At 34.8% G+C, this 18271-nt stretch overlaps 1 protein-coding gene across 2 annotated transcripts in view; it reads left to right on the top strand.

Moving 5' to 3' along the window:
* UFL1 (UFM1 specific ligase 1) overlaps positions 1-15091 on the top strand; it is a 32570-nt gene extending 17479 nt beyond the window's left edge. For both annotated transcript variants that reach the window (XM_032339026.1, XM_032339027.1), the window contains 10 exons: positions 878-1057; positions 3682-3802; positions 6256-6372; positions 9588-9705; positions 10870-11036; positions 11117-11247; positions 12811-12891; positions 13169-13254; positions 13784-13964; positions 14567-15091. In XM_032339026.1, the coding sequence (XP_032194917.1) occupies positions 878-1057; positions 3682-3802; positions 6256-6372; positions 9588-9705; positions 10870-11036; positions 11117-11247; positions 12811-12891; positions 13169-13254; positions 13784-13964; positions 14567-14785 (1401 nt within the window). In that variant the 3' untranslated portion in view covers positions 14786-15091. The remainder of the gene's footprint in view (positions 1-877; positions 1058-3681; positions 3803-6255; positions 6373-9587; positions 9706-10869; positions 11037-11116; positions 11248-12810; positions 12892-13168; positions 13255-13783; positions 13965-14566) is intronic.
* The last annotated feature ends 3180 nt before the right edge of the window (positions 15092-18271 follow it).

Raw genomic sequence — 18271 nt, 5'->3', positions numbered from 1 at the left:
CCAAGTTTATTGGTATTAGCCACTGTATAGTGTTTGTGTATCCTTTATCCATTCATTAATCTCTGCTCGTGTACTAACATGACCTGCTTTAGTCCTGTTGGTGTTTTACTTCAGTGTTCAGTATTGACCTGCCTTTATTATGCCAAAGTGAAAAGTACAGGTGAAGAGAAAGAAACAAGAGGCCATCCCATTATTACTAGGCAAGGCCCAGATTGTCTTTATAAAGTAAAAAATTACTTTTTGGATACACAAGTTTCCAGAGATTCCAGATTTTGGTGTTCCATTCATTCATTTAACAAATTTTAAGTACCATCTGTGTGCGAGGAACCATTTTACTTGCTAGGAATGTGGTGCCCACACAAGTTTCCTGGGTGGAGATAGTTAATGAAAACAGTAATTTCAGATAGTCCAAGGAGCTAAGAAATCTATTTTGTAGGTAAAGTTGTCAGGACTTGATGATGGATTGTTTATGGGTGTATGAGAGGAACTGAGTGTGACATACAGATTTGGGGCCTGCTAACTGCATGGAGAACAGTACCATTAATTGAGATGGGGGAGCAATGGAGAAAGGTGGGTGGGAGGTAGGTGTTGGTGGGTAGGCGGCTGCAATCAGTGTCGTTCCATACATGTGGAATTTGAGATGCCTATTAGGCACAAGAGCAGAGATGTTAGGGAGACAGAGGGCATATGACTCCAGAGTTCAGAGTGATAATGAAAGCAGAAATACAATTTGGGAGGTATCCGCAGTATCCGCATAGAGATGGTTCTGAAGGCTATTAGACTTAATGAGATCACCTAGGGAGGGCATATATGTAACAAATGGTTTATCTGTATGTTATTGTATTTATACTCGTTTTCACTTTGTTTCTGCTTCTAGCCTCTGTTACCCAGTTCTTTGTCAGTTGAAGATGCTGCCATGTTGCTTCAGCAGGTGATGAGAGCATTCAGCAAGCAGGCTTCAGCTGTAGTTTTCAGTGACACTGTTGTAGTCAGTGAGAAATTCATAAATAACTGCACAGAACTCTTCGGTGAACTGATGCACCAGAAAGCTGAAAAGGTAAGCCAGATTTCCTTTCTTCTACTAATCTTAATAGGATTTTCACGTTAGAATCATCTGACATTTTTTGAAAAATGGAGTAAGCGGCATACACCCGAAAGTGAACACTGTGTTTCATGCATCATTTCCTTTTAATGCATAGTTCCTTTTTATTTCTTCTCGATTTGTTTTTCCTCTTCTTCACTCCCATCAGGACATACAAGTTAGAACTTAAGGAGCTGATTATATAATTTTATATTTTTATAAAATTTATAAATTTTATAATTATGATTATTACATTTATAATTTTATAATGTATAATAATTTTATAAATTGAAATCATATAAATGAAATTATACATTTCACAGTTAAGTTACCTAAGGGTATTGGTCCAACATTGAAATCCACAAAAATTATATCTGTGGATTATATGTACAAGTATACAGTATAGCTATCAATCACTATACTGTTTATTTACTAAATCAGGTAGAGCCTTATTAATTTTACCTATTTAGGATGCACAAATGGGATGACTTACTGAGGAAAGAAATTGTTGATACTATCAAAAATTGATTAGTTCCTGAGAGCAAGTGCTGTAGTTTCTAGAAGCAGAGGTCCGGTCAGGTCTGCTTTAATGACTATTCAATTCATGTTTTTAGTTAGCAGCTCCATCTACTTATAAAGCCTGCTCATGAGAGGCAGAACAAGCCTATTTGTCATAGACTGTTACTAAGTCCATGAGAGCTTATTAAGTATGTAAATAATATTCATCTCTGTTCCTTTTAAGCTCTTTAACAGTTTAAAAAGGAGAGATAATTTTCTGCAGAATAAATAATTTTCAGCAGAGTAAAAGTACATAAGATTGTTACCAATACACCTGAGTTCCATTCTCACCTTGTTTACTGTTCAACTTTAGACAAATAGACCTCCAGTTTCCACATCTTCAAAGGAAGGATGATGATGCCTCTTTTCTCCTTTCTAAAGATAAATTTAAATAAAGAAGAGATGTATACCAAAAGTCTGGCACATATTATCTCCCAAGTCACTAAATGGCTACATTATTTTTATTTGCACTAAGATTAAAAACGTCATCAGTTTTCATTCTTTGTGCTCCTCCTTCCAACTACAAAAATAACTTTGAGGAAGAAAAAAAGGTGATTCTGCTGTTTGAACTGTCAACACTCTAAACATTTTTCTTTAGGAAACCAAAAGGGAAATACCATTTTTTAAATTAATTAATTAATTAATTGATTGATTGATTGATTGATTTTTAATAAACATGTAATGTATTTTTATCCCCAGGGGTACAGGTCTGTGAATCGCCAGGTTTACACACTTCACAGCACTCACCATAGCACATACCCTCCCCAATGTCCATAACCCCACCCCCCTCTCCCAAACCCCCTCCCCCCAGCAACCCTCAGTTGTTTTGTGAGATTAAGAGTCACTTATGGTTTGTCTCCCTCCCAATCCCATCTTGTTTCATTTATTCTTCTCCTACCCCTTTAACCCCCCCATGTTGCATCACTACTTCCTCATATCAGGGAGATCATATGATAGTTGTGTTTCTCCGATTGACTTATTTCACTAAGCATGATACCCTTTAGTTCCATCCATGTTGTCTCAAATGGCAAGATTTCATTTCTTTTGATGGCTGCATAGTATTCTATTGTGTATATATACCACCTCTTCTTTATCCATTCATCTGTTGATGGACATCTAGGTTCTTTCCATAGTTTGGCTATTGTAGACATTGCTGCTATAAACATTTGGGTGCACGTGCCCCTTCGGATCACTATGTTTGTATCTTTAGGGTAAATACTCAGTAGTGCAATTGCTGGGTCATAGGGTAGTTCTATTTTCAACATTTTGAGGAACCTCCATGCTGTTTTCCAGAGTGGCTGCACAGCTTGCATTCCCACCAACAGTGTAGGAGGGTTCCCTTTTCTCCACATCCTCACCAGCATCTGTCATTTCCTGACTTGTTACTTTTAGCTATTCTGACTGGTGTGAGGTGATATCTCATTGTGGTGGGAAATACCATTTTTAACATGAAAATATACTTTTGTCATTGCAGATTTAGAACCCTGTCCCATGCTGAAAAAAGTTTCTGAACATGGAAATAGTTCATTAGTCTTAACATAAATTTTTTTAAAAAAGCAGAGATCAGGAATGAGTCTGGAGGAAAAAACAGATTATATGATTAAGTGTACAACTCATCCTACATGCTTGTTCTGTTAGGGTGGAGGATAGAGATTTTGTAATCAGGTACCCAAGTGGCACTGGACTTGGGAGCCTCAAAGAGAGAAAAAGCAAGGTCACCCAGTAAGCAGTGGTAAAGAACCCAAATCAGCTGAAGAGGATTGCATCTGTTGTATGATCAGTTTTTCAGGTACCAGATAGGATTTTTTATTTTTTGATCACAGATTGAAAAAGTCAAGAGCAAGGGAAGAGACTGATCTTCAGCAAGGAGAAATAGTCTCAGAGTGGCAACTGTTGGACCAGGCTCTATAGTTCTTCTTAGCAGTGAGCTCAAACAAGAATAATTAGGATGAATAATAATAATTGAATATGTAACTAACTATTTTATGTTTTCTGTAATGCCATATATTTTTGCTTACCAAGAAAAGCATGTTTTATTTCAGGAAATGAAAAATAATCCTGTTCATTTAATCACTGAAGAAGACCTGAAACAGGTCTCCATTTTAGAAAGCATTAATACAAGTAAAAAGGATAAAAAAGATGAACGAAGGAGAAAAGCAACAGGTAATTATTATTATTATTATATTATTATTGTTATTATTAACCAAGAAGAGTCAAAGATGAGTTTCATTTATTTATTGCAGTGAACTCTACATTTATTATTTGGTTGATTTATTTTTAATTGCTAATATTAGCCAAATCTTTTGCTAATGAATTAAGTTTTGATTATGATAATGGAAATATTAGTGATTACTTATTTTTTTTATTTTTTTGTGAGAACTAAGTTAATTTCATGACCCAGCCCATGTCCCATTGTTTTCCCCCTCACTCTCTATTTTCCAGACCAGTAGCCTTTTTCCCCCACCAAATTTGGCAAGTTTGTGGTTACCTGAAAGCCTTTGCATTAGCTATTCCCTCTACCTGAATGTTCTCTCTCAAACTTCAGGTAACAGATTTCTTGTCATTCAGAGCTCGCCTTTAAATGTCAATTCCTCATAGAGGCCTCTCTCACCACCTGGAATTGTAGACACAATCATTCTCCATATATTATCTTCCAGTCTTTTTGCATTGCTTTTATCACTGTTTGTGTTTTATTGTTGGGAAACCTTGTACATCTTGTTTATTGTTTCCTAGTTCTTAGAGCACCTGTTGATGTATTTTAGGTGTTCTGTAAATATTTATTAAATTATTGAAATTCCCAAGGACATCTCATTTCTTTCCTTTCTTTCTTTTTTTTTCTTTTTGGCAATTAAGAGTCACTGGAAATTATTTGAAGTAACACTGGTATACTGGTAACTTGAATTTGGAAATTATTTTTGTTTTCCATTCTTTCTATAGTAGGAACAGTTTTATTAGTGCTCTATCAGGGTTAAAGAAACTAGATATTCGACATGTTTCATTAATACAGCTGTTATAAAACTGTGTTATAAAAACTTCATTTTTTTAAGATTTTATTTATTTGTTTGACAGAGAGAGAGATCACAAGTAGGCAGAGAGGCAGGCAGAGAGAAAAAAGGAAGCAGGTTCCCTGCTGAGCAGAGAGGCTGATGTGGGGCTCTATCCCAGGACCCCGAGATTATGACCTGAACTGAAGGCAGAGGCTTAACCCACTGAGCGACCCAGGCACCTCCAAAACTTCATTTTTATTTGTTGTGGAAATTCACTCCTATATCTCTGAGATTGCTTCTTTCCTCTTCAAACACATTTTTCTACAAAGTCTTTCGATTTTGATACTTTGAAATTTCTCTCTATTTTTCTGGGAAGACTACTCCCATAAATCATAGTACTGTTCACAGCCATGCATATTTTGTCATATGATTTGAAGATATACTTATAAATTCACCTTAATCAGTTGGTTGCACTTATGTCAAAATAGCTAGTCTGTTTTATTTCCTTCTAAAAATTCAGAGTCATCTGGTCATCATCTCAATTATAGTACTATCATATTGTAATAGTTTAGGTGTAGTGCATGGAATAATGTCAAATATAAATGTCTTCCCTATAAGAAATTTATTGCCATAGGTCTGCTTTTGAAAATTGTATTTTTCTATCATAAAAGCAAGGGAAAATAAATTAATAGAACTTAAAATTATAGGACATGATAAAATTTAAAGGAATTGTACTTAGAATTTAGAAAAAGATCTGTAGTTATATGTCATTTTACTTTATCGAAAAATGAGTCTTTTATGAAGAAGTGTATTATTATTTTTCATGTTTCAATCCCATTTCTAGATAAGTATAATTTTGTTGAATAGATACTTTAAATGTAAATATGTAATAGCAGAGAAATACCTCAATAACATTACCTTTATATACAGTGTTTTAGTTTGTCTCATAATGTGTATTTTTTTAGTCTTTAGCCAATAGGTGATTGATAACTGTATTTCTCTACTCATCTAATTTAATATTTGTGGTAAGCATTTATCGAGCACCTTTTAATGTGTCTTCAAGCATTGCTTTAACCCCAAGGATACAAACATTAGTGAGACATGCTCCCTGTTCTCAAAAATTCATTATCTCATTGGGCGGTGGGAGACTTGGGATGTCTCCTGTAAACAAGAATAATAATCTTTCAACCAGAAAGACAAAACTGAGGGTAATTAAACTTGTGAAGTACTGTAATGGGATTTTAATGAAGCTGTAGTAACAAAGATGGCAAAAGAGGGCACATTTCTTTTGGGGAAGGGAGAAGACCCAGTAAAGGAATGGGTTTGGCCAAGGAAAAGTCAGACAAAACTATAGAAAAGAGTATCTTTAGAGAAGGAAGAAGAGACCAGAAGAGATTGCCTTTAGAGCTGGTAAGCCGAGTGAGTTACTCAAATTCAAGAGATTTCACATTTTATTGATTTTTTTATTGACCAAATTACAAAACTTCCATTATAATTAAAAAAAAAATACCTCCCACCTTAAATAGCAGCTAAAAGTTCAATTACTTGGCTTTTATTGTTCAGCTGTAAAGTTAAATAGGACAACATAAGTGTCATCGTTTTCTACTCACTAATACCGTTTTCCACCAGAGGGCAGCGGAAGTGTGAGAGGAGGTGGTGGCAGCAATGCCAGAGAGTACAAAATCAAAAAAGTCAAGAAGAAAGGAAGGAAAGAAGAGGATAGTGATGATGAGTCATCTCACATTGGTATGTAGCTTTATTTTACTCCTCTTTTGTATGTGTGTGATTTTGTAAACAGTTTTCTTAAGATGTATATTATTAGATATATATGCTAATGCAAGAAGACCTTGCTTTGCCCAGTGAGGGGACACGAATTTCAGTTACCACAGCTTAGTTGCTGACCCCAACGCCACAACAACACAGTTCATATTTTAGTTACCAGGGTGTATTAACAGTGAGTAATTGCATAAAGTACAGACATAGCTGCTGGCTCCTCAGTCCATTGATCAGCACATAAATAATACATGTGCGTCATAAGCTATGACAGTCACATCACTTATTTCAAAGTCTGATCACTGTGCGTCTCTTCTTCACTTTATGCACAGACAACAAACCGTGTAGTTATGTTGCCTCCTTGTCTCCCAGTGATGAATCCATATGACATTTTGCAAAATGGATAATCAAAAGGGAATTGGCCAACAAAGATGAAAATGCAGCCAAGGAATGAAAAGTGATAACACAGGAAATAAAATATGAAGCATGAATAAATGGTGTTCAAGAAGAACTAGCTGACTGGGGGAATGTTGGCATTGCCACTGTTCAGGAGACTAGGTACGCAGCCACAGGAGCTCGGCAAAGGCGCACTTACTGATGTAAACGGGGGAAGTGGTTGTGACAGAAAGGATGAAAATGTCCTAGAGGATGTGAAGTTGGCAGAAAACTTCATATTAAAGGAATTCTCAGAGATGTTTCACAACATTGAAAGGGGAAACGATAAAATGCTGTGAACTGATCCAGAGTTAAGAAGGGAGTATGACATCTTCCCAAGGCATAGAAAAGGTGCTTGCTCTGTATTGTAAGTTATAGCCTTAGAAGAAGGCAAGCTCTGTTCAGACTATTTTTGATAAGTTTTTCACGAAGAAATAAAATACTTTGTTGCCCAGTGTTTCTGATAAGCTAAATTACAGTATACTAAATTATAAGTATTGGTTTTCTTTTTCATTTCCCTCTACATTTATAAGCAACAGTAAGAGCTCTTAATGTTTTCACAGACATTTTTTAAAAATCACAGAATAATCATAAGTTTTCCCATTGTTTGATGAGAAGACCTCACACAGCCATTTTATGCTTTCCCACTGCCCTACAAATTACAATATTTTATTAAAAAATGGATTTCTGCATATTCAAATAGGAAACATTGATTTTATGCTAATTGGTTGATTGCTTCTAACAGGAGAATTAAGTATATCCATCTTCCTTTTTGGAGACTTGTTAGCATTTGGCACAGTTAAGTTAGCAAGGGATATGTTAGTTTCTCTAAGTAAAACTATGATTCTTTTATGTTTGTGTTTTAAATAAATTTACTTAACAAAACTGAAGAGAGAAAAAAACTTGAAATGATGATAATTTGGAATTTCTTATTTTACCTCTTCCACAGAGCTCGTTATGCATGGGCTAGCGCTGGAAGGTATAGGTATCAGGTGACATGGCTTCAGCAATTAATATGCTACTACTCATGATAGCATCGTTGCTTAAGAGCTATCTTTAAAATATTCTAAGATAGGTAAAAATAGCTATTGTTCTCAACATGTATAAAACAATATTAATGAAAACCTTCTTCATACTAGCCCTGTTCTTATTTTAAATAGTATTAAGACTGTCCTCTGTGGGTTTTAATTTTTCATTGATAAATGAATTTTTCTATTCCTCAGATGGACGAGGGGTGGGAGAAAAGGGGCATTTCATAAAATACTTCTCTAATATCTGTAGCCGTAAGTAATTGTTAAATGAGGCATGTGATACTCCTTTTATGCACAAATTATGGAGAGGGGCTATAAAGGTAGTAAAACCATTCTACCTAAAAAGATATAATTTCAGTGCCTTTGAAAGGGGGTTGTGTTAAAATCTCTGAAATGGGGGATATAATTAGGTTCTCAGCTAAAATACAGCACCAACTCAGTGTGAAAGATTACTAGATAGAAACATAATTTAATAACTTATAAAATGCATGCAGGAAACAAACAGAGAAAGCAGAAACTATATGATGTGAAAGATCAGGAATGGAGGATAGCAGATCTCAAAAAGAAAGGATAGTGGATCTGTTCGTACATGTCCATCTGTTCTAAAGCTGTGATGGCAACTTAATTAGATCTTGACACATAGCGAAGAGTGATTTTTGAACTAGTTTTTATTTTATTTATTTTACTATTTTTTATTTTTATGTCTAAGTTTTTACAATAACCAAACTTAGCTGGAAATAATCACTTTTATATTTTTACAACATTAATATTAGAAACATTGTTAGCTTTCTTTGCAACCCATGCTTATCTAAGTCATGAGAAGGCATGACCGTTCCACACTTAACAATTATTTCCATTATAGTAGCTGCATACAAATTTTCCCTGGCATAGAATTATTTTTTTTTTTAAGATTTTATTTATTTATTTGACAGAGATCACAGTAGGCAGAGAGAGAGAGGAAGGAAAGCAGGCTCCCTGCTGAGCGGAGAGCCTGATGCAGGGCTGGATCCCAGGACCCTGGGATCATGACCTGAGCTGAAGGCAGAGGCTTTAATCCACTGAGCCATCCAGGCGTGGTGTACAAAAATACAAAGAATTATTTTTGTAAGAAGAAAAATAAATGATGAGTGTAAAACTATGATATTTCTTCATCTTTGCCTTTCCCAAAGGACAATTTTTAGCTTAATTTTATTGGAGTTGAGTTCATATGATTATAAAGACTTTTCCTGAAGATCTTCTACAAATTGTAAGGATGATTTGATTTTTAGTAACTATTCATTTTTATAAAGAAGGATATTCTGCTCGGTATACATTGTTCAACAAAGAGAAATTATCTTTTTCTTAAAAGATTTTTTTCCATCTAGTTGATTGTTTTGATTTGCCACGATTTGCATCATCCAAGTTAGACCGGGGAAAATCATCTTTATTATTTTTTGATTGACATTAAAACAGTCATTAAATAAAGTTAGAAAAAAAACTTTTTTATTTAAAGTCAGAAAATTATTACTCATAAGAAATGCCACTATTTTTAAACAGATTTTTTTTTTTAATTTTTTTTTATTTAAAATTGTTTTCATTGGGTACTGTTGTCACTGGCAATGTAGGAGTCTTTATGGTAGGCCGTGAATGAATTACCATCTTAGTAAATATGTTAATGAGCCTTGTTTGCTTTTAGGTTGCTTTATGTTTTGTTCTTTTTCCTATTGCGCATTTCTACCATAGGAAAGAAGAAGCCAGAGATCATTTTTATGTTCCAGGATGAAATTGAAGATGTTTTGAGAAAACACATACAAGATGCCCCTGAGGAATTTATTTCTGAACTTGCTGAGTATTTAATAAAGTAAGTATAAAAACATATCTTTTTTTCTGTTTTATGATAGAAATTCAGTGAGTTATTAAATAAAATATTGACCCAACATTATGGAAAATAGAGATTTTAGGTCTTTACTTTTCAAAGCTTAGAATTTAATCCAGCCACCAAGTTCCAGATTTTGTTCGCCTATAGGGGCTGTTCAGTTTAACAAACATGTAAGTGCTTTGGGTGAGGTAGTGTGGGAAATAAAAGGCAAGAGTGTGGAGGCATACTCGGTCATTGATGTTTCAGTCCTAGTTGGGAGAAAAACACCAACACCAGTTGCTGGCTGCTCTCTGACATAGCATGAAAAGTAACAACTAAAAGAAAAGACCTTTATCTATCTAGACTGGACAGAGAGTACACAGTACACTTTTAGGGAGAAATAAAGTAACAAACTATGTTCAGAGAACAAATTAGACAGCACTAGCTTATAATTGAGCCAAGCTAAATTTATTTTTATACAGAAGTAAAAGAAATTGTGTATAACTTGACCATTACTAGCTAACATGAGTTTCCCCTCAAGTTAGTTCCAGTGTGTAAGCATTGATAAATGGAATCCAGGAGCCCAGTGCATCTAACTTTGAATTCAGAAATACAGCTTTTGTCATTTTTTTTTCTTTTCACTGAATATTTTTGATGCATGAATACAGTACATAATCATATTTTTTGTATGTAAAAAGATAGTTACTACTAACCATTTGCCATTACTTAAAATAATCTATTCTGAAGTTGTTGAGCATAAAAAGTTTTTTTTAAAAAAAAGTTTTGAATATATTATCTCTTTTAGAATTTTAGAAATTGAGAATTTATTATTCCTGTGTCTGGGGAACAGATTTATGTCCTATTCTCCAAATTAACTTTTAAAAACTACTTTGGACTGAATTTGAATTAAAGCTTTTGTTACTGCTATTCTTGCTGTCTTTGGTGCAGTAATTTTGAGTACTTTAAAACTGAGAAAAATAATGCATTTAAGTTATTTAAGTCTTAGGATTAGAGGACAAATTCTTTTGAACTATATTCCAAATTAATCTTACTTGTTTAGAAAATCTAGAGGTATTTTCTTAAGGCTTACTTCCATAGAAGGAAAATTTCTTATATGCATAAACTCAGTACGTTTTAATAAACTAAATATATTTATCTTGTGCACAGACCTCTTAATAAAACTTATCTTGAGGTGGTACGTTCAGTGTTCATGTCTTCAACTTCTTCTGCCTCTGGAACTGGTAGAAAGCGCACCATCAAGGACTTGCAAGAAGAGGTTTCAAATCTATACAATAATATTCGGCTATTTGAAAAAGGGGTGAAGTTCTTTACAGGTATACTTAATATTGTCGTTTCATTGATTTTCATAATTGTTCCTGGACATTCGTTTTAATAAAGCACCTTCATTTTCCAGATGATACACAAGCTGCTCTTACAAAGCACTTGCTGAAGACAGTATGTACTGATATCACTAACCTCATTTTCAACTTCTTGGCTTCGGATTTAATGATGGCAGTAGACGATCCTGCAGCCATTACAAGTGAAGTATGATAGTGATTTTCTTGTATTCTTGATGCATTATGTTTTAAAATAAAAGCATATTTTATTTTCTCACGTAAGAAATAGTCTAAAGGAAAGTAAAATAAAGGAAAGGGTTTTTAAGGAAAAAAAATAAGATTTTTATTTTAAATTGGTGGTATAACCAGTCTGTTGAAAATAATGCTTAATTACTTTGGAATCAACACTTATTTTTTTTCCTACTTTTTGTTAATGTCGCATCCGTTTTTCTGGCTAAGTTGCCAATCGCTTACTGGTTTCTGGCCAGATTCCATAATTTCACAGTCATTTCTGAGTAGTGACACCATCTCATTTCAATATTTAGATGAATTGCAGTTTTTTGTTAAAATGCTAATCTCAAACTAAAGTCAAAATTCATTTCTTCCTCTCTCTTTTGAGAGGTAAGGTAGTGCTGTGGCTCCCAGTTGCTTAGAGAAGCTAGGGTGTGATCTGTCCCTACGACTCCTCCTCCTCCTCTTCTCTATCCCTATAGATCCACTTAAAGTTGGAGATTTAAGAAAAATGAAGGAGGCACAAGTGTTTCATAAGAGTGACTGCATATCATTGGTTATCATCTAGGTCCAATTCTGTGGCCTTTTGTATCTCTTGCCCCACCGGTGGTATAGGTTGTTTTGAGGCTGTTTTTTAGCATGTGACTCCCCCTTTAGCAAGGACCTTCCCCTAAACCTCCAAACAGAGACACATTTATTTCTCCCTCCTACCCCAGCAAAGTACTGTACCCCTTCCCTCCTTCAACCTGAGCAGTGACTCTCCAACTGCCTGGACAATTCCATATATCCTGCTTCTGTGCCAACCTCTGCTGTGGGAAACACATGGGGTCCTGTCCCATGCCCTTCGGGGGCTGCAGAACTGGAGTGGCATGTGACAGGGAGTCAGTAGGTCTCCCTTGTCTTCCAAGATTCACTGTAACTTTCAGTCAACCCATTCCACTAGGCCTCCATCAGAAATTTCACCCTTCATAGGGCCATCAGACTCTAGTCAAAAAGCCATCATATTTCACAAGATACATTTATGTGGAGAGGGATGCTGAAAAGATTCCACCCACCATAGAGTATAACAGCCAGCCAGCCATGGAGCAAGTTCTCCAATGCCTAATGTTTATAGGCATTCTGGAATGGGACTTGGGAGTGGGAACCCCCTCATCTGGCATTAGAGAAGAACATTCTTCCCACCCCAATGGAAAATGGAGGGAGTAGCCTCTTAACCCCAAATTCTCTTTTCCCCAAAAGATGAATGCTTTTCTCTCTCTCTCCCTGCCCTCCTCATCTTTCTCTTCCGCTTCTGGGCCAAAAGGGAGGAGTAGGGCTATACCGAGCTTGATTGGCTGACTGGCTGTTGGCTAGCTCTCCAATTTTAGAATGTTTTTTAGCATATTTTTGTCCCTAGTTTGAAAGCTGAAATTCACAAATAAGGATAAATTCCATTCCACATTCTATTATAGTAACAGATATGCTTTGTTTTCTTTTGTTTGATCTTCTATCTACCACATGGCAAAGTCACAATCCCAAGAGAACTTTTTTCCCTTTGTAGGTAAGGAAAAAAATTTTAAGTAAATTATCAGAAGAAACCAAAGTAGCTCTCACAAAACTCCATAGCTCTCTGAATGAAAAGGTAAGTGAAGTTTGATTCTGTTTAGATAATGGGACTAGAATTTGTGATCTTTGAGTAGATTTTTATCAGAATAAATATAAACTCAATCTCTTCTAGAGGTAAAGGGGGAGAACAGGCTGGGAACATTTTATCCTATATCATAATTTCAAGTTCAATAACAAAATGACTTTTTAAAAAATTGTATTTAGAATGTAAAATTACAAAACCATTAACTGACTATATTTCTTTAGGCAACCTGTTAATAAAAGTAAATCGCTGTATTAAATACCTGTTTCAGAGCATAGAAGAGTTTCTTTCTTGTCTGGATTCTGCAGCAGAAGCTTGTGATATTATGGTGAAAAGAGGAGACAAAAAAAGGGAAAGGTAACATTGAATTAATCTGTATTATTAATAAATTCTTAGGTGTGTGATATTTCATAACCGAAGTTGGAATTTGACTCTCTGAACCTTGCACAAAGAATGCTTATATCCAAACGGCTACATACCATCGAGCATATTCAATACATAGGTGGCCCTCTCTGACCAGTATCAATAAGGTAGCAAGGCTCCCTAATCCCAAGCCTGGGAACTTTATACCAGCTTTGAGACCTTCTTTACAGGAAATCTTACCTGTATCAGTGCACTTCTGTTTGATCCACAGCAACTCAAAATAAAAATTACACTTTGAGGATCCCAACTATATCGTTTTCTCTGTCGTGTTCTAGTATATTAGTTTATCCACAGCATTTTGGGTTACGTGTCTGTATTTCATATTTAAAATGTCCCTGAAGATGTTTGTGGAGCTAGATAATTAAACTAGAGAAGCTAAAAATGAATACGAAGGGAAGAACTAAAATTGGTAAGAGCTTGTTAAAACATGAGAATGTGTTTTTGTGATTTTATTTTTGTTTAGGCAGATACTGTTCCAGCATCGACAAGCACTGGCTGAACAGCTAAAAGTCACAGAAGACCCTGCTCTTATTCTGCACCTCACAGCAGTCCTTCTGTTTCAGTTCTCGACCCACAGCATGCTCCATGCACCTGGAAGATGTGTCCCACAGATCATTGCTTTTCTTAATAGTAAAATTCCAGAGGTATTACATTTTCCACACACTTGAAACTTTTAAAGCTTTTAGATTCTGAATATTTTGAATGGATAGGTATAAATCATCATGAACAATAAGACACAAAAACATATGAATATGACTTCCTGTTCTAAGAATGTGAACAGTGAATCAGAAGATTGATTTTTAAAAACTCAGCATAGCTCAAGAATCTTTTGGGGATTCTATAAGATCTATGGTAAAAAAAAGTCTTCCATTTCAGCTTATGCAAATTTAACCTGTTCTTCAAGGACCAGTTCCAAAAGTCTTAACCTGCACAAATTCTTCTGAGAGATTTCTCAACTAAAAGGAATCTGGCTTCTTTGAACTTCCATATCACTTTGACTTAATCTCTAGTTAATAGAATTTAGCTGAGTCAGTTTACATTAAAATGATGCGTATTCATGTGTGATCACCCCTAACCTGTCAACTCCTTGCCAGCAAGGACCTTACTAGTTTGAGCTTTCTACTTACTTAGCCAGTGATTTGTAAAGATGAAGACCTTCATGATGTATTGGTTGAACAAATCCGGTTTGTTCTATAGAAAATTAAATCATGTTTGTTAATCTTTCTTCTCTTTTCTCTTTTCACAGGATCAGCATACTCTTTTGGTAAAGTATCAAGGTTTAGTTGTAAAGCATTTAGTTAGTCAAAATAAGAAGACTGGACAGGGAGATGATCCCTTGAGTGATGAATTAGACAAAGAACAAGAAGATATCACCAACATTACTCGCAAAGAGCTTCAAGAACTTTCTTCATCTATTAAAGACCTTGTTCTCAAGTCCAGGAAATCATCTGTGACAGAAGAGTAATGATCTTGATTTACTTTTGTCATATAGTAAACATTTTTCCCGAAGTTTAAAGTGAGTGGTTACCAAAAAATATTCACTTCACAACCCTCGAGTCCCCCTATAACCCCCCCGACACACGCACAATTCAGTTTGAAGAGGAGTGTCGTTGTGTTCAGTGTAAATCTTAGAAAAATGTGAAATTTTTGTAAATTGGGTTCAACCATGGAAGACTTCTTTTTCACATTATAATTCTAAAAATTACCATTTCAGGTTTATTTTATTTTCAGATGCTGAATGAAGAATAAATTTTCTGAAATCTTTCATCTAGAAAAGGACTCATGCATTGTGTTATTAGATTTCAAGTGACATTCTTACATTTATATATATATATATATATATTAGGCAGCACCTTAAAATGTGGTCTTTTTTTTTAACGAAAAGAAAACCCTTTGGTGTCAGAATAAAAATCATGGATTTTAAAATTAATAGAGAGTGCTTCAAACCTAAAATACAGAAATTTACAAAAACTTTTTTTAATCACTAGGCCCTTGCTCTTATTTCTGGCAGATAGAGGGCCTCCCATATCCCCCACAAGAGTGACCTAGGTTGGGGATATCTTTAAAGGTGCAGAATACCAGAGGGGCCCATGCACTGCTGTGGTCTATTCTAACACAAAATGCTAACAAGTGAGAGAAAAAGTTGCTTCTTAAAAGGTATAAGTCACATTTCAACATTGGAATAACAAAATGTAATACAAGTATTTTTCTTTAACCCAGTTTGCATTTCTAAATGTCTTTTTTTTTAATAACAGTAGTCACTCTGGCATCTAATTCTTTGTTATGAGAGGATCCATAAGTGCACTGAAGTCATTAGAACTTTATTTTTTTCCAAAAATGAAAATCCTTATAAGAAAATAGGTATTCTTATTTTCTAAAGATTATTAGTAGTTAAAAGTAACAAATAGTTCCTTGGAGTAATAATTTCAAGCAAGTGAGATTTAAGCAACAATTTATTATATATCAAAAAGAAATTTATTTTGAATAGAATAGAAAGTTAAATCTCAAGTATCAAGAAAGTACTATTTTATGTAATTTCTTATATGGTACGTGTTTCAGAATGTCAATACAAATATCAGTCTACTTCTAATTCCAAAGTATTAATACTTAGTGAAAGAAATTGATATAATTGCTAACTAAGCATTATTATTAAAGTTGATAGGAATGTAACATAAATTTTAAAATGTTTTTCCATTGGTAATTTTCTATTAATGTATTTTCATATGGGCAAAGGAAGAAAAATGACAAATCCTCTGTGACCACAAATTTCAGTTAGTTTTGTTTATTCAGTTTTCAAAATACTGAACACCCAGTCTAATGTTTTATTCAGTCTTAAAGTACCTTCTCAATTATGTCTCAGCAGATACCAAAATAATCCACATTTGTGTCAAACTAGATCATAGACAATGAAGCAAATAAAATCATTCTGACTTTATTAATTTGTAGGAATAAAAATAGGAGAGACAACCAAGCAAATAAAAAGAAAACCATCTGTCCTGTTCACATTCATTTTTTTTCATTCATCAAAATAGTTCATATTTTTCCTCAGTAAATAAGAGTTTTTATTGTTTTTGAAAAAAATCTAGATGATTTTGTATGTAAAATTCTAATTTTGATAAAATAAAAATTCTTAAATGGTTATCTACTATGATCTTGGTAGGCAGATTTAAGGATGTTATTAAAAATAAAGTTTTCTGTTTCTATTAAATTTTGTGGTACTTTGAAGCTTTCATTATTTTAATTATTAGAATGCATTGTGTGTGTGTTATATGTAGTGTATTTACATTTTAAAATCCTGATACTGAACATTTTTCAAAGTTTTTATTAAATTTTTCTTATGCAAAAATAGTTCCAGAGTCCTCAATATCTCATTCCTTGAATGTTTACCATTCGTGAACCATTTCACCTTAGTAAATCATTTTCAGTTAGCTGAATTTCAGCAAATGTGCAGCTGTACTCTCATATCTGCTACTTCCTACTGTTGCAGATACAATAGAGATACTTGAATAACAGGTTCGTGTTTCTGTCTCCAGACCATGTGTTTCTGAAGAGTCAAGGGAAACCCACTTCTGGTCATCAGAAGAATTCAATGAACAGTGGCATATCTTATCAAAATCAGTGAATTTTCAGAAAAGACATTAATACTGGATTAGAGTAAGTGTAGAAGTTGCTTAAACTGAATATAGAACCATCTTGAACCCTTTAGAGAATATATTTTAGTCAGACCATAAAGCACCAAGGATAAGGTCCAAGTGCAACCGTGATAATACAGTGTATAGATTGAGAAGAGCAGTTCATTCCTTCCCCAGGAATGCTACTCAACCCAGAGCCAAATGGGACTTTATTTCTATCAAGGACTAGCAAGTGAGTTGGGTAGAGGGTGGGGTTAATGGAAGGTTTGCTTTCTTTGACTAATACCAATGAAGCCATTACCCCAGTGTATATGGGAGATGAAAGAAACATGTAGATAAATTCTTCTATGATGTATATTTTCCACAGAAATCTGGGACCACTATGAAAGTGGCCATTAAAATGGCCTAAGGAGGGACGCCTGGGTGGCTCAGTTGGTTGGACAACTGCCTTTGGCTCAGGTCATGATCCCAGAGTCCCAGGATCAAGTCCCGCATCAGGCTCCCAGCTCCACGGGGAGTCTGCTTCTCTGACCTTCTCCTCGCTCATGCTCTCTCTCACTGTCTCTCAAATAAATAAATAAAATCTTAAAAAAAAAAAAAAAAAAAAAAGGCCTAAGGAGTCACACAAGTTGTTCTACCTTGAAGACCACACTACATAAATAGATAGAACCCAAGAGAGAGAGACTTACTCCAAACCATCGAAAAAAGAAACCTTGACTTTCAGGCTTTCAGAAATACAGTGTTTATTTCATTTACATCACCAAACAAGAGGGAATAATTACTTTGGACATGTATTAAATTTTTATAAGTTCTCAGTGTTGTGTTTTATTTGTTTTACCAGGCTTGCCTCTATTTGTACCTCTATTTTCCTTCAGTGATTAGCACTAAGACTTAACCTTGATGTGTGTTTAAAGAGCAGGAAGGGGTTATGTTGTGTGATAGAAGAAAGGGGAGACGTGGGGAATTTAAATCCTTGGCGCAACAATATCCTGGATGCAGGTATGACTGCCAAGTACTAGAAGTACCAATGTACATCTTAAAAATACATCTTGTTTTCAAGGAGATGGCAAGAATCAACAACTGTAGTTCAATATAGTGTTTTGAGAGAAATATTCAGAGGGTGATGTGGGGGAAGAAATGAAAGTCAAATGTCTTTGACAGCGAGAGGGAACTAAACAGACTAGAGATCACCTCCTGAACTGAGTCCTGAAAGAAAAAGGAGGACTAGCCTTGGGAAAATGGGGGAAGGGAAAGCAGCCGGGCCTTTCTGGGACAGAAGAGATCCGGAAGTACTAAAACATGAACTAACATGAAATAGA

This window comes from Mustela erminea, chromosome 4 (genome assembly GCF_009829155.1).
Source record: "Mustela erminea isolate mMusErm1 chromosome 4, mMusErm1.Pri, whole genome shotgun sequence".
Classification (NCBI taxonomy): domain Eukaryota; kingdom Metazoa; phylum Chordata; class Mammalia; order Carnivora; family Mustelidae; genus Mustela; species Mustela erminea.
The sequence above is the reverse complement of the archived record's forward strand: the minus strand, read 5'-3'. Positions and strand labels throughout refer to the sequence as shown.